Here is a 14,032-nt window from a genome sequence, read left to right as displayed (position 1 = left end):
TATCCACGCTCCGAATACCTACGTTCCGAATATCCACGCTCCGAATATCTACGCTCCGAATGTCCACGCTCCGAATGTCCACGCTCCGAATACCTACGTTCCAAATACCTACGTTCCGAATACCTACGCTCCGAATACGAACGCTCCGAATCCCAACGCTCCGAATACCAACGCTACAAATACCTACGTTCCGAATATCCACGCTCCGAATATCCATGCACCGAATATCCACGCTCCGAATATCTACGCTCCGAATCCCAACGCTCCGAATCTCAACGCTCCGAATACCAACGCTCCGAATACCAACGCTACAAATACCTACGCTCCGAATACCTACGTCCCGAATATCCACGCTCCGAATATCTACGCTCCGAATATCCACGTTCCGAATATCTACGCTCCGAATCCCAACGCTCCGAATACCTACGTTTCGAATACCCACGCTCCGAATACCAACGCTACAAATACCTACGCTCCGAATACCTACATCCCGAATATCCACGCTCCGAATATCTACGCTCCGAATATCCACGCTCCGAATATCTACGCTCCGAATGTCCGCGCTCCGAATACCTACGTTTCGAATACCCACGCTCCGAATACCAACGCTACAAATACCTACGCTCCGAATACCTACATCCCGAATATCTACGTCCCGAATATCCACGCTCCGAATATCCACGCTCCGAATATCTACGCTCCGAATGTCCACGCTCCGAATCCCAACGCTCCGAATACCTACGTCCGAATACCTACGTTCCGAGTACCATCGCTCCGAATACCTATGTCCCAATTCCCTACGTCCCAAGTCTCTATATCCCAATTCCCTACGCCCCAAATCTCTACATCCAGAATCCCTTCAACCCCTATACCTAGATTCCAAAATCCTACATCCCAAATCTCTACATCCCCAATTTTAATAACATAAGACATCAAACACTAGTCATGGACATTTGACATAATGAAACAACTAATACCATTATGCTAGTACAACCTGTAAGGTAAAATTCGAAAATCGATCGTTTTGTCTCATTATAAACGTCCATTTTCATTCCGACGGACAGTAAAATTGGACATAATTAGAGTGAACGTTCCCTTAACTATTTGATGAGATTAAACTAGTGACACCATCAGCGGTGACTGATCAGCCTCCGACAAGTAGCAAAGATCTTAATTGAAAAAAGGAAACTAATCTACTCATTCAAGGATCCGATTAACCAATATCCTTGTTCGCATTCACTGGCTTGCAGGATGAGATTATAATAAGTCAAGCGGTATTGAACAAGGAGATCCAACTCTCTCTCCCTTGATTAAAGTTCGAACTTTGTCGGACCATAGTCTAATAAATCCCCTCAGCCTCTGTATACCTGATAGGAAGTTCCGTTCCCTCACGTGTTACACGTGCTAACTTCGATAACAATGAACTCGATTCATATAGCCGACACTCGGAATTACAAGTCATCTAATTCTGATTCAAACTTCCGATTGGACTTTCAACACGCGTGTATCGATGAGCCAGCGATTAAAGTGCGACAAACGTGAAACTATTGAGATTATCACCTGCAGAGAATTTCCGTCACGTTGGAGCGGATTCTTGAAATCGATGACTGCTGATGTTAACGATGACAATTGAATCTTCCGGTAATTAATAAAGATTCAATACATTGCCTTCTAACGATCGATTTTTAACGTTTCGTTTAATTTTGAAGATGCAATCATTCGATTAACTGTTTAACCCTTTGACTTAATAAGAGCGAGCGAATTAACTGACGATGGGCAGAGTCACTTTAGGGCCATCATAAATCACTCTCAGCGAGGATGGGGACCCCAAATCCCCCAAATTCCAAATTCCCCAATTCCAAATTCCCCAAATTCCAAATTCCCCAAATTCCTAATTCCCCAATTCCAAATCCCCCAAATTTCAAATTCCCCAAATTCCAAATCCCCCAAATTCCAAATTCCCCAAATTCCAAATTCCCTAAATTCCAACCTAAGATTGGGACCTATTGAGACTCTTACTTTAGACACGGGGATGTATGGAAGGGATGGACATGAACTATTTGTATCAAGAGGAAGTTGAGTACTAGCGAGAAAGTCAAGTCTCGGTCTTATGCGCCGTCTAGTGGCGATGAGCGTAAGAGTAAAACCACCACGATACTAATAGAAGCTAAATTTCCATTTACTGGTATACGAAATAAATAAAAATTATATACAAAAAAGATGTTATCGAGAATTCCAATTCCATGCAATATCCGGTATCATAAACGAAAAAAATCGATATTGAATTTGCTAATCTAGCACGTTATTTATGTACTTTTATGTCGAAACATTTTTTCACGCCTTTATTTGGTAATAGTACAACGTTCGTAGTCTGATAAGTAGTTTATTACTTTCCTTTCGGTGAAGAAAGTATTTATACGAAATCAACTGTACAGCGGAAATCGCCTTTATCTGATGAATTTATGAATTGCACCTCAAAAGTTTAAATAAACAAATTAATATTTTTATCTTTATTTCTAGATGTATCTATAAGATGTCTATTATTAAAAATTAACAAAATTTTTCGTTCACCCCATTTTGCTCCCTGCTTTAAATTTGTAGCACGAAGACACTTGCAACCCCAACGAAAGTTAATAGACCGAGAGTAACTTGGCAAGCTTTAAAGATTCACGTTATTGAGAACAGGGAATACGAATTTGGATCCCTAAAGGTTAAAGATCTTCGCAAAAGGTCGTACATTCACCTAGATGCAAGAACAAAGCATGCACTACAGTAGATTTATCGGCCTCCCTTCAATGTCACGAGCGTTTTCTCCTAGAATTTACATAGTTACTGGCGGCGATGAAGGGCCCTCGACAACCCTGACGAATTTGAAATTTAATCGCCCTTCAAACGTGTGCGTTCACTTTGGCCCATTTTCATGAATTTTTCATCGAGCAAAAGGAAAGACAGAAAGTTTCCCGCCAAAAAAAAGAGGAGGAAATTGCATTGCGTTGAAACCGGTACTCGTGCTTTTTGCGACGGTTTGCCGTTCTCCAAGGAAACCCAACAAGTTCGCGCTAAATCTATTTATCGTCTCAAAGTAACCCCATGGAACGACGTTCCTAAGAACCTTGTTAAGAAAGTAAGAAACGTTGTAAGAGGTAATGGAAGATTATCGCATTCTGCTTGAGTGATGGTTTTCGTTGTGTCGCCAAGATTACTGTTTCGAGTCTAAACTGTTACATTTACCAAATCCCCCGAATTTCAAATTCCCCAAATTCTAAATTCCCCCAATTCCAAATTCCCCAAATTCCAAATTCCCCCAATTCCAAATCCCCCAAATTCCAAATTCCCCAAATCTCAAATTCCCCAAATTCTAAATTCTCCAAATTGCAAATTCCCCCAATTCCAAATCCCCCAAATCCCAAATTCCCCCAATTCCAAATTCCTCAAATCTCAAATTCCCCAAATTCTAAATTCCCCAAATTTCAAATTCCCCCAATTCCAAATTCCCCCAATTCCAAATCCCCCAATTCCAAATCCCCCAATTCCAAATCCCCCAAATTCCAAATTCCCCAAATTCTAAATTCCCCAAATTGCAAATTCCCCCAATTCCAAATCCCCCAAATTCCAAATTCCCCTAATTCCAAATCCCCCAAATTCCAAATTCCCGAAATTCCAAATTCCTTAAATTCCAAATTCCCCCAATTCCAAATCCCCCAAATTCCAAATTCCCCCAATTTCAAATCCCCCAAATTGCCCCAATTCCAAATCCCCCAAATTCCAAATTCCCCAAATTCCAAATCCCCCAAATTCCCCCAATTCCAAATCCCCCAAACTCCAAATTCCCTCAATTCCAAATTCCCCAAATTCCAATTTCACAAATTCCCTATTTCCCAAGTTCCTATTCTAAATAATAAATATTTTATACGCGCAAAACATTTAAAATTATATATAATATTTTAATTGTCCGTCAAAATAAACTTTATACCTATCTGCAACCGCAAATTAGATGATATTCTAGCAAAGTACATATGTAATCCGAATGTTGTCATACGCTACGATACACTCTACCGTAATCCGCTTGTGATAACTTTATATCAGTAATGCCGTCCCACATTGACGAGTTTATATAGCTGGTCAGATTGTTAGTGACGCATCTCGGACTTTTAATGCCAGAATCGCGTAATTATTTCATTCGATGATCGTTCGTATCCACTTTACTTTATTCTACGTGACATTTCATATCAATCAATATATGTGGATTCTTCAGTGAAACAGTACGTAGTCATTATAATGGCATATGGAACATTTATAACATTCTGAACATTCACGTGACTACAACGATCGTTACTGATATTTACATTATTGTGTAACACTTGAAATTATACACGTGCCGCGATTAAGAAACAATAATATTTATATAATACATGAATCAGTTCTTGGAAACTTTGGTTAAAAATAAATATTACAATTTTATTGAAAAAACGAATATTCAAATTCATTAAGCCGACGTGGAGCAAACTGCGCTCATTATTCCCCTTTTAATTTTGACGCGAACTTTCGAGTGTCGTAAACATTGATCACTACTGCGCACGGTAAATATACCTACATGTTTATGTACGCACTGAGTTGCACACCACATTATTCATTGATAAATGTCAACAGATAAGAAAAACTAACGTATTTGCTTAATCAAATAACAGTGGATTAAGAAGATAAGTACATTACACAGAGTATCATGTTTTATCACAGTACGTATATACATTGTATATACTTATTAATACTTCAAGACTGTTATCGTCAAACTTTCAAATTTCCAAATTAAAAAATGGTTAAATATTCCAATTTTCAAACTAAGGAATTCAGACATTATTCAAATTTATTAGTATTAGCACTAATAACATCTAGAAAATTCTACCGCGTACATTAAACTCTCAAGTGAAACTCGAGAGATTCACAAGTGAAATACTATAAATAATCCTCTATCTAATACAAAAAGAAAAGCTGTTGATTTTACTGTACATTCTAATGTACAGTATATATACTATCATTTCAATGATTAATTGTAACTGACTGTAATGAAACGATACCTGTCAATATACATCTTCTTTCCCGTTTGTCTTACTGTGACAACTCAACAACAAACTACATCTGTTTAGTGTATTATTTCGTACTCACTCGAACGCATGAAAACAAGCGAAGGTGACGCCTGGAAAGAGCAGGTCATCGCTGCCGACTCGCCAACGCCTGCCAAACGCGATGAGACCCGGCATTTTCCGGACGATTTTTGAGAGGTTCGATCAAATAATCGTCCTCGTTTTCGAGAAAAAACACCACCCACACACCGTGACATAACCTATACCGGCACCAACTACACGACAAACGTGCCGACCGACCAACGCACGTTCGTTTACTGAACGAACACGACCGGCTCGACTCGTCGCACTTCGTGACTCGTCGGCGGTTACAGATGGACTGAATGGAGATACGTGGGACGAAACTATATGCATAGACGCCGTTGATTCATGGCGAAGGGAAAAATTTGGAGGGAAGTTTGGATCCCAATACAGATCAAGACGATTCTAAGACGATTCTTCTTTGGAACCATTTTATAGTACAAAATATATAACATTAAGAAGGTTGAGTGCACAGGAATGTAACTTTAAATGAAATACGAAATCTTTAAATGTGTACAGTGGTGCGGAGGAGGTAATAGAGCTACAGGAAGTATTCGGAACTTCTCTTTGTACAGGTAAGGAAATGAATAGTATTGAGATTTTTATTAATTCTGTTTGAAATGGAGCATTAAAGTTTTCTGTATGTAGAAGAATATTTGATAAAGTACAATTACCCATTAACGAAACGTCAGAGTGTTTGGAAATGATTTCCCGCCATTTTCAATAATGGCGGTAAAATATTAAACTAACCTAGTGGGTAATTCAATTTTCAAAAAATTTAAAAAGGAAAACAATTCAATTGCTTATTTCATCCATGTTAATTTTTAATATCTGAGTATTTCATCCGCTCTTTTTTAATCAAAAAAAGTATTGTAACTATTGGAACGATAAAAATAATTTTAATTGCGTCGCACGATAACAGTGTGCATCGGAGCATCAATTTTCGAGTGACAATAAAATTGTAACTTTTCGAGATAAAATTCAACAAGCTCGTGAACGATACGCGATGCGATAAAACTAGAAAATTGGTTGTACATTCGTTGAAAGAACCGTCGAATCGTCAACAATGGCCAGACGTTGTTTTAATTGAAATTTTATCGACTGTGTTGTCCCTTGTGAAAGAAAACACGAGGGAAACCATGTTCCAGCATTGACGTATCGAAAGACACAAGTTTACAGGGATAACGAAAATGAAATGGACGATCGCCAATTTCTCTCTCGCTTCGTCTCTTTCCCGGGTCATTTGCCACGTTCGTTAACGATTTTCCGAAGCTAAGACTTACGAACACGAACCGTCTTGCTCGCGACACGAAAACTACCCTTTGATCATCGCTAATAATAAGCCCGTGATATCGACGACTAATAATCTACTCTAATCACGCAACAAATTATAACACTTTAGACGAAATGCATTTGCTTGTTGATACAAGAAAAATACGAGATAAAGAAATATCAATATTAAACCTGCTGACTGTATTTTTAGAGTCGCATCCGAATTTTATCACAGAGATATTGGGAAGTGACCAGAAATACGGCAAAATATTATTAATCCGAACGATGTTTACTCGGATCCAGAATTATTTTATGTCGAATTTTAATAAATAATTTTGTAAATACGATTTCAGGTAAAACGCGAGGAATTTAGCTTTCAACCCAGCATAGAACATGATTCATTAAAATTTCTTAACAAGCAGTAATTAAGCATTGAAATGCTAACTAAACGAAAGTAAAAATATAAATTTAAAGCGCTTAATTTGTAGCGCAACCGGTGGATCTGTACAATTTATCATTGTCTCATAATTTCCGTTCTATGGCTGAAGCAGCTGAAATTGAACTAAAACCCCGAAGTTGGATAACATCGCCAGAGAAACTTGAGGATATAATTAAAATTTCTCTCTCTCTCTATCTTTGTCCTTCTCTAATTTTGTCACTGTACAACTAATCACGCTTAATTACATGTTATATAATAAATCGTCCAATTTTGTACTCGTATTCGAAAGCCGCGTAGCAACAACGCGTAATGTAAGTGGCCTTGCAGACTCTCGGATCAATCATCGCATTTCGAGCGGCAATTAAAGGACGGAAATTACGTATTCTGAGAATATCTGTGTCAAACAGGAATGTGAGGGTAACTTGACATTTCGGGCTGTCGTCGGGTCGGGTTAACTTAGGCAAATCCCAACGGGTACCCGTGATACGTATGTAGACTGTTTCGGGCAGTTATACATATTACATTCGAGTAAAGCCGGAGAAAATCGAAAGAGCTCGAACAAGTTCTTGCAATATCAAGTGGATTTCTACATGTTTTAACTTCGAAAATTGGTTGATTTGTAAATTTGGAAGTTTTAAATTCGTAAACTTCTAAATTTTTCATTTCTGAATTTGAAACTTTCATATATCAAATTTTTACACAATAAACTTTTCAACTTAAAATTTGAAATTTGAAAACACGAAAATGTTTAAATTTTTAAATGTAGAAAACTTTTCATTGTTTGCAGTGCTAATGAAATCGAAGCAAATTCGGTGGGCTTGAACGGATTTTGAAGTATACGATATCGAACGGAAATGCCCTAATACCCGCACTTTTTTCCGACCAAACTCGACAGCTGCGATTGAAGATACAGTCGATTATCCGCACATCCCAAGTAAGTATGATCGAAATACGCAACGTCGGTATGGATGGATGGATGCCTAAAATGTAGGTCACGCGGAATCATGCCGTGGACGTACCCTATATTTAAGGAGCTTCTATAAATAAAAAGGACATCTCTCTGACGTGTGATATATCCTATCGTTGAAAATGCTTGAAACTGCTGAAAATAACGATGGCTGGCGTTACAAAGCGATTGATCGAGATCCCGTTATTAATGTCGGTTATAGGTATGTTCACTCACCATATCAGATGCAGGATGAACAGGAAAGCGCCGGGTACAACAAGGTCGTCGCTGCCGACGCTCCACCGTCGTCGGAATACCACGATACCAGGCATCTCTTCTCCTCCGTGTCAATTCTTCCATTCAATCGGCTAAAGTGCTCGCTCACGAGGTCGATGAGAACTCGAGGCACCGGCTTTTCGTCCTCGAATCACCGGCTGACGCGAACTTGGCCCTTGCTCCGAAACCTCTTCGGTACTCGACACGATCGTCGTTTATCTGATCGAGGTCGTCGTCGCGTTCCGCGACCTGCATTTCCGTCACTTTCATCCAGCCAACCCCGGGTCTTCTCCATCCTCTTCGCGGGCAGACTCGATTGCGAACCGCCCTCGCGGTATTTTACTTGAACGAACGTGATCTAAACGCGGTGCACCGTCCTCGAGATCACGAGCATCGCGTTCCACTGACGTTAACGAAATATAATTGTCTACGTAACCGTCTTTCTCGGTTTCTTCGTCAACTTTGTCGTCCGTCAGCGTGCATTGACTCACAAATTATCTGGCGACACAGACACGATTATCTCACTGGTTTCTTCGAGGACATTGTGTGATAACGCGTCGAACTCGACGCGAGAGGAAGACGAATTCCGTAATTAATACGATAAATCATGTATGCAACGCGGTGACTACTGGTGTATGCATATCTGCGACGACTGCGATAGTTCTATGTTACATTCGTGCGTTTTATAGGAGGCCAAGTATCTATGATCTCTTTCTTGGTTAACCCTCTGTTCTTGAACTTTGTTTAGCGCGTTGACTGCCAGGACATCCATGTGTGGATCAGGCTTGAATTTATATTAAAATCTATCAGTAATATTATTAGGAATTCGTTTGCTTGATTCGTTAGAAAGATTCACATTGGCGTAACTAGGATTTTTGTCAGTACTAGACTTCTTGACTTTGCTAATAATGGAAATATTACACAGTAGTGAAATTAGTTGCTAAATAGTTTTCAAATCCTGTGGCGTTTTTCAACAGAACGTTGATACTTTTCAATTAACGATTCCATGAATTTTTCTTCTTTTATTTTAGTACTCAAGACGAAGTTAATGAATGGTTCATCCGTTATAAAGGACATTGTTCTGTGGATCCATTATGAATTACGGTTTTATGTTTTTATTTAGTCGTCCTCTGGAGAAGAATAAGCGTTGTAGAACAATGAAGAGTAGAAACTGTTCCGCTGGATGCGAAAAATGTAATAATAATTACTCCAAAAATGAACTGGAACTAGAATTTTTTAATTGTATAGCGAAAAGTAAAAAGAACTGAGCTGAATTTAATCTCGTTAATTACATTAGTGTATAGCATTTTTAAAAAGGCTAATTTTGGATCGCCACGCGGTGTGCATATAGTCATATTTAAAAGAGGTCAACCTGCAATCTAAGGGACCCAGATCAGTCCTGGGGATTTTACCTACTTACGCCAATGCTTGATTACTTGGTTCCTTTCGAGTGAAATAATTTCGCACGTAAGAAATTCAAACTTGCTAGAACTTTGAGAGATCGTTGAAACTTTTAAGTAGTGAAACGTTCCTGAAATCATCCCTCTTATCTGCGAGCTAGAAACTTCTGGTTTTTTATCCAACTAGGACCACGAGGGGCGAAACATTTCTACCACGTTCCCAGAAACTCGTTTAGGTTACGTGAATGAAATCTAGCGAGTGAATTGCAAGATCAAGAAAGTTCTCATTGTCCATTGCGAATGGACTTCCAAAGGGAAGTGATGTAACTTTGTAGCTACTCGAATCATGGTTCTTTCGAAAGTAAAATGTTAAAACAAATACTGAGTTTGGGACGCTAATTGTTTCAAAATAATCGATTCTTTGCAAACAATTTATTTAAATATTTATTTTCAGGCATGTCAATGCCGTGTACAGTTATGACTGTATATTAAAATTAATTACAAAATATATTTTTATGGAAAGAATTTTTGGAAGACCCAAATTCTTTCTCTTCTTTGAAGGTTAAAACGATAACCTTCAAGAAATAATTTCTTCTGTATGATCTTTATAAAAATTAAGTAAACTCGTTTAGGACAAAAAAAGGAACATATATTTTAAAATTGGTCTTAATCGCTAATGTGACTCCGCGTCTGAACTTCCAATCAATACTGATTAAATTATCAACGTCTCCCCAAATAGTGATACTAACTACTTACTGGGAGCACAGAGCCCTTAATGCTCGTCAGCTAATGCGTTTCTTCGATGTAACGATTAACAGATTACAATTTAATTCAGTGGAAATCGTATCACTCTTATTCTCAGTGTTCATCCTATTATTTGTATCGTTCGCGACGTTCATCGGAACACTTTTCTGTCATGAAACTCGCTAACGAAACTAAAACAGTTAACACGTGCCACGGCATTTTACTCTCGAACACACAGCAAGTAGTTTTATCGCAATCGAACGACTTGAAGTCATAAGACTGTTCGGTCTTTCTGTAACGCGTTTTCTTAAATTACATCCTCCGTGTTTCATCGAACGGTACAGAATCTGGAGAGGAATCGTACGGATTCTTTTCTCGCGTATCATTCGAAAAATTCTAGCATTTTAAAGGCAGACTTTCCCCGGTGTAGCTGGTCGACCGGCGTTACCGTTTCCGATACCGCAACGCGTGTCTGTTCACTCCTATCATTGTTTCTCCTTTCAAAAGAAGATCTCACTGTTGCGTAATCCTGTCAGAATATCGTATATTTTATTCTCGTCGAAGGTGCACCACGTGCCGAAAAAACCATCGCGTCTTGAGCGCAAATGCATCGTAATAAAAAACACGAATGTTACGCGATCGTCGAGGTGAGCCACCTCGAGCGCGACTGAGCACCGAATTTAAGCCACCGTGCACCTTCCACGGTTCTAAGGGGCGCTCAATTTATATTGATAAACGCGCGTGCGTCGCGACGCCTCCTGTGCGGCAGACGCTGCGTCGCTCCGACGACGCTTCTCCAGCGTTCACCGTGACAGTCGTCGCGGACATCACTGACGAACCAATCTTGCTTCGTTCAGCTAACAAAAGCTTCGAGCATCTTTGCCCTTTGATTCTTTTCTTATCAGAAAGATATATTTATATTGTGCAACTAACCGATTATTGTTGGTGGTCACAAAATATGCCCAATTAGCAATCATCGAACATTGCAATCAATTTCTGGTGCTGCTCCGAATATGTCATTTAAATATCTCATTGACGATGACTTTATGCTAATATATCGAAATAAAAGATATTAGGTCCATACTTTTCGTACTGCAGGTACAAAATCGTTTTAATCGGATTGCTGAAATCCGTACGAGAAAAATGATATCAAACACGACTATACTTAAGTAATTTTCAATTAGAGAAATGGGAACTAGCTTTTCATTTTATCTTATTTGAAGTGATCTGAGAAATTCTTGAAAGGCTTGCATGCCTAGACAGCAATCGCAATTATTGATAAAATAATATAAGACACTCAAGTATATCATAGAAATATTATATACTTTGTTATGTTTGTATGTTATTAAATGACCAATGACCGGAATTCGTCATACAATAAATAGAGATATAATCAGTTTAAAGGTCAAGTAAACAACTAACAGTTATCTATTTACTTTGATCGATAACTATCTATGGATGTAATGAATCACGAGATAGTGGATCTTTCAAATTTTGTTTTTGGATATGATAAAAATGAGTACTATAAAAGGTTTGAAATTAAAATTCCAACAAGTTTAAAGGAAAATATGTATTTTTTTACTTAACAATCTTAGGATAAGTAAGTTTTAGAAAATTTACAGTGTGAAGAAAGTATCTGATATTTATAGAAGATTTTTCTAAAAATATATTTTATTATATTAATAACATCTGTTTAATGCCTACTTTCATTCTTTAAAGTATACTAATGGAAGTAACATATGGCTTAGATAACACGTTATTAATTACCTATTACGTAAATATTTAAATAATTGCATAAATAACTAAAAATGCAGTTATATGTTATTCAATGAATTATTTTCCTAAATCTTAAAATAGATAAAATTATATTTTGATATTGCATAAATCTTAAGATAAATTTAACTAAATAATAAATTTTGCTTACTTTCACACAGCCAAAATTATTGTAAATGGAATATTTAAATAACATCCTTTAGTTTCGTGCATGATCGTAGTTTTTTATATACCAATCAACAGTTTCTTGAATGGCTTGATTGAATGGTGTGAATTGAAAGTCTGGTAAATATTTTCGTAGCTTTGCATTGCTTGCCGTTTTTTTATATTGTCCATCAGCTGCAGAAGTATCGTATACTAACTTTCCTTTGAAATTAAAGGCCTTTGCAATTGCTTCAGCTACTTGGGATATTGTGACCTCCTGAGTCTCATCAACTATTTGTTATAAAAATGTATAATTTAATGACCAGGAATAACTTTGTATATATTAATTATATCTGCATATTTTTTATATACCTGATAATATAATTGGTTCCACAGAATTATACTCTCTTAACACCCATATTATTAACTTAGCTAAGTCCAAACTATAAATGAATTGTCGTAAAGGCTTTCCAGAACCTAAAATAGTAAATACTTTATCTTCTGTGTTTCCTGGAAAAACAAAAAGATATATATGAAAACATGTATCAAGTCTAAACAATCATATAAAATAATGAAAAACTTTTAAGAATTCAAAAGAAATATTTTATACCATCTTTGATCAGATCATAAAGTCTTCGCATTAAACCTGGTATAACATGACTGGCTTCGGGATGAAAATTATCATTTGGTCCAAATACATTACAAGGAATAATACTTGTGTAAAGTCTACCATGTTGTTCATAGTAACCTCTATTTTGTATATCTATAAGACGTTTAGCATAACTGTAGCCATAGTTTGATGGATGAGGTGGTCCATTATGAACCTGAAAAAATAAACAAGCAAGATAATAATATAAGGAAATATTGAAGAAAACTTTAAATGATTATTATAACATTACCATGGATTCATCAATAGGATATGTTGTTTTATCAGGAAATATACAAGTTGACAAGCATGAAATAACTTTGACAACATCATTTTCATGAGCAGTTTGTAATACATTATCATTCATATGAATATTTTTACGCTAAAATTGTACAACATCTATTTTGGTTAATTTTATAATAATATAATAACATACCTTAAATTAATATTAGTTACCAAAAAATCCAGATTATGCTTCATGTTATGAAACAAACCACCAACCATAGCAGCCAAATGAATAACATGCGTAGGCTTGTGCTTCTCAAATAATTTTTTTGTACTTTCTTTATCACTGAAAATGTAAACACCTTGTTTAATTTGATCATAACATTAATCTGTTAACCATTAACAGCAAAATAACAAATTACCATAAATCTGCATCTTTAGAACCTACAAATATCCACCTTTCATTTTCATTTTCATTCTTTTCAATAATATTTTGAATAGCTTTACCAACCAATCCTGTCCCACCAGTTACTAGTACAACCTTTTTATCTGCAGACATGCTTCATAAAATCTAAATAAAAATACAAATTTGTGATGTGCAAAAATTCTTATCATACGGTTAACCTAATTCATTGTAAGATACAAATATTAGCATATTTTTGATCTTATGATGTTATTTCTTAAGTTTTCAAATACATTTTAACCAAATTTCTACGAAGCTCAAGTAAACAACAAATACAAAAAACTTACATAAATATTAGAAAACTATATTGTACAGATTCAATTTTTCTGCCAGCTGTACCACTGACTAAAATTCAAACAACACCATCTAGTGATAGCTACAGACGATATTGTACCGATATTGTCGATATTTCGTATATCGATTCAGTCCAAACTTCAGTATCAAAGTTTGAACAAAATTTGAAGCGTTATGCACACATGAAGTATCATACACTTTATATTCTGTTACGTGGGAGAATATAATAATTAATTGCGATATGTCAC

The 14,032-nt window shown here is 36.8% G+C and overlaps 2 protein-coding genes and 1 long non-coding RNA gene across 9 annotated transcripts in view; 1 reads left to right on the top strand and 2 right to left on the bottom strand.

Annotated features, from left to right (window-relative positions):
* The window catches only part of inaE (inactivation no afterpotential E), a 74,363-nt gene extending 62,788 nt beyond the window's left edge, over positions 1-11,575 (bottom strand). For 3 of the 7 annotated variants that reach the window (XM_012289020.2, XM_012289017.2, XM_012289019.2), the window contains exon 1: positions 5,164-5,301. In XM_012289020.2, the coding sequence (XP_012144410.1) occupies positions 5,164-5,258 (95 nt within the window). In that variant the 5' untranslated portion in view covers positions 5,259-5,301. Of the gene's footprint in view, positions 1-5,163; positions 5,302-8,056; positions 8,899-10,244 lie in introns of those variants that run through there. The other 4 variants (XM_076534746.1, XM_003704930.3, XM_012289018.2 and 1 more) reach the window with 4 other exon arrangements.
* On the top strand, positions 5,496-8,180 carry LOC143265408 (uncharacterized). Its single transcript, XR_013039893.1, has 3 exons — positions 5,496-5,737; positions 7,661-7,807; positions 8,043-8,180. It is a non-coding gene; the product is annotated as an uncharacterized LOC143265408 (long non-coding RNA).
* Positions 11,576-11,892: 317 nt separating the features above from the next.
* Gmer (GDP-L-fucose synthase-like protein) lies at positions 11,893-13,977 on the bottom strand. Its single transcript, XM_003704931.3, has 7 exons — positions 13,778-13,977; positions 13,450-13,598; positions 13,259-13,373; positions 13,056-13,184; positions 12,767-12,980; positions 12,529-12,666; positions 11,893-12,447 (listed from the first exon to the last, which is right to left on the bottom strand). The coding sequence occupies exons 2-7, from the start codon at positions 13,584-13,586 to the stop codon at positions 12,212-12,214; spliced, it is 969 nt and encodes a 322-aa protein (XP_003704979.1). The 5' UTR covers positions 13,587-13,598; positions 13,778-13,977; the 3' UTR covers positions 11,893-12,211.
* Between the last annotated feature and the right edge of the window lie 55 nt (positions 13,978-14,032).

Source organism: Megachile rotundata, chromosome 1 (assembly GCF_050947335.1).
Source record: "Megachile rotundata isolate GNS110a chromosome 1, iyMegRotu1, whole genome shotgun sequence".
Lineage (NCBI taxonomy): Eukaryota > Metazoa > Arthropoda > Insecta > Hymenoptera > Megachilidae > Megachile > Megachile rotundata.
Note: the sequence above shows the minus strand (reverse complement) of the source record. Positions and strands in the feature narration are given on the sequence as shown.

What these genes read in the sequence shown, in the direction of transcription:
- Gmer (XM_003704931.3), bottom strand. Translation starts at nt 13,586, where the DNA reads ATGTCTGCAGATAAAAAGGTTGTACTAGTAACTGGTGGGACAGGATTG. An exon ending in ATCCTATTGATGAATCCATG is followed by an intron (nt 12,981 to 13,055) that starts GTAATGTTATAA and finishes TTATTTTTTCAG; the next exon opens with GTTCATAATGGACCACCTCA. An exon ending in GGAACCAATTATATTATCAG is followed by an intron (nt 12,448 to 12,528) that starts GTATATAAAAAA and finishes TATAACAAATAG; the next exon opens with TTGATGAGACTCAGGAGGTC.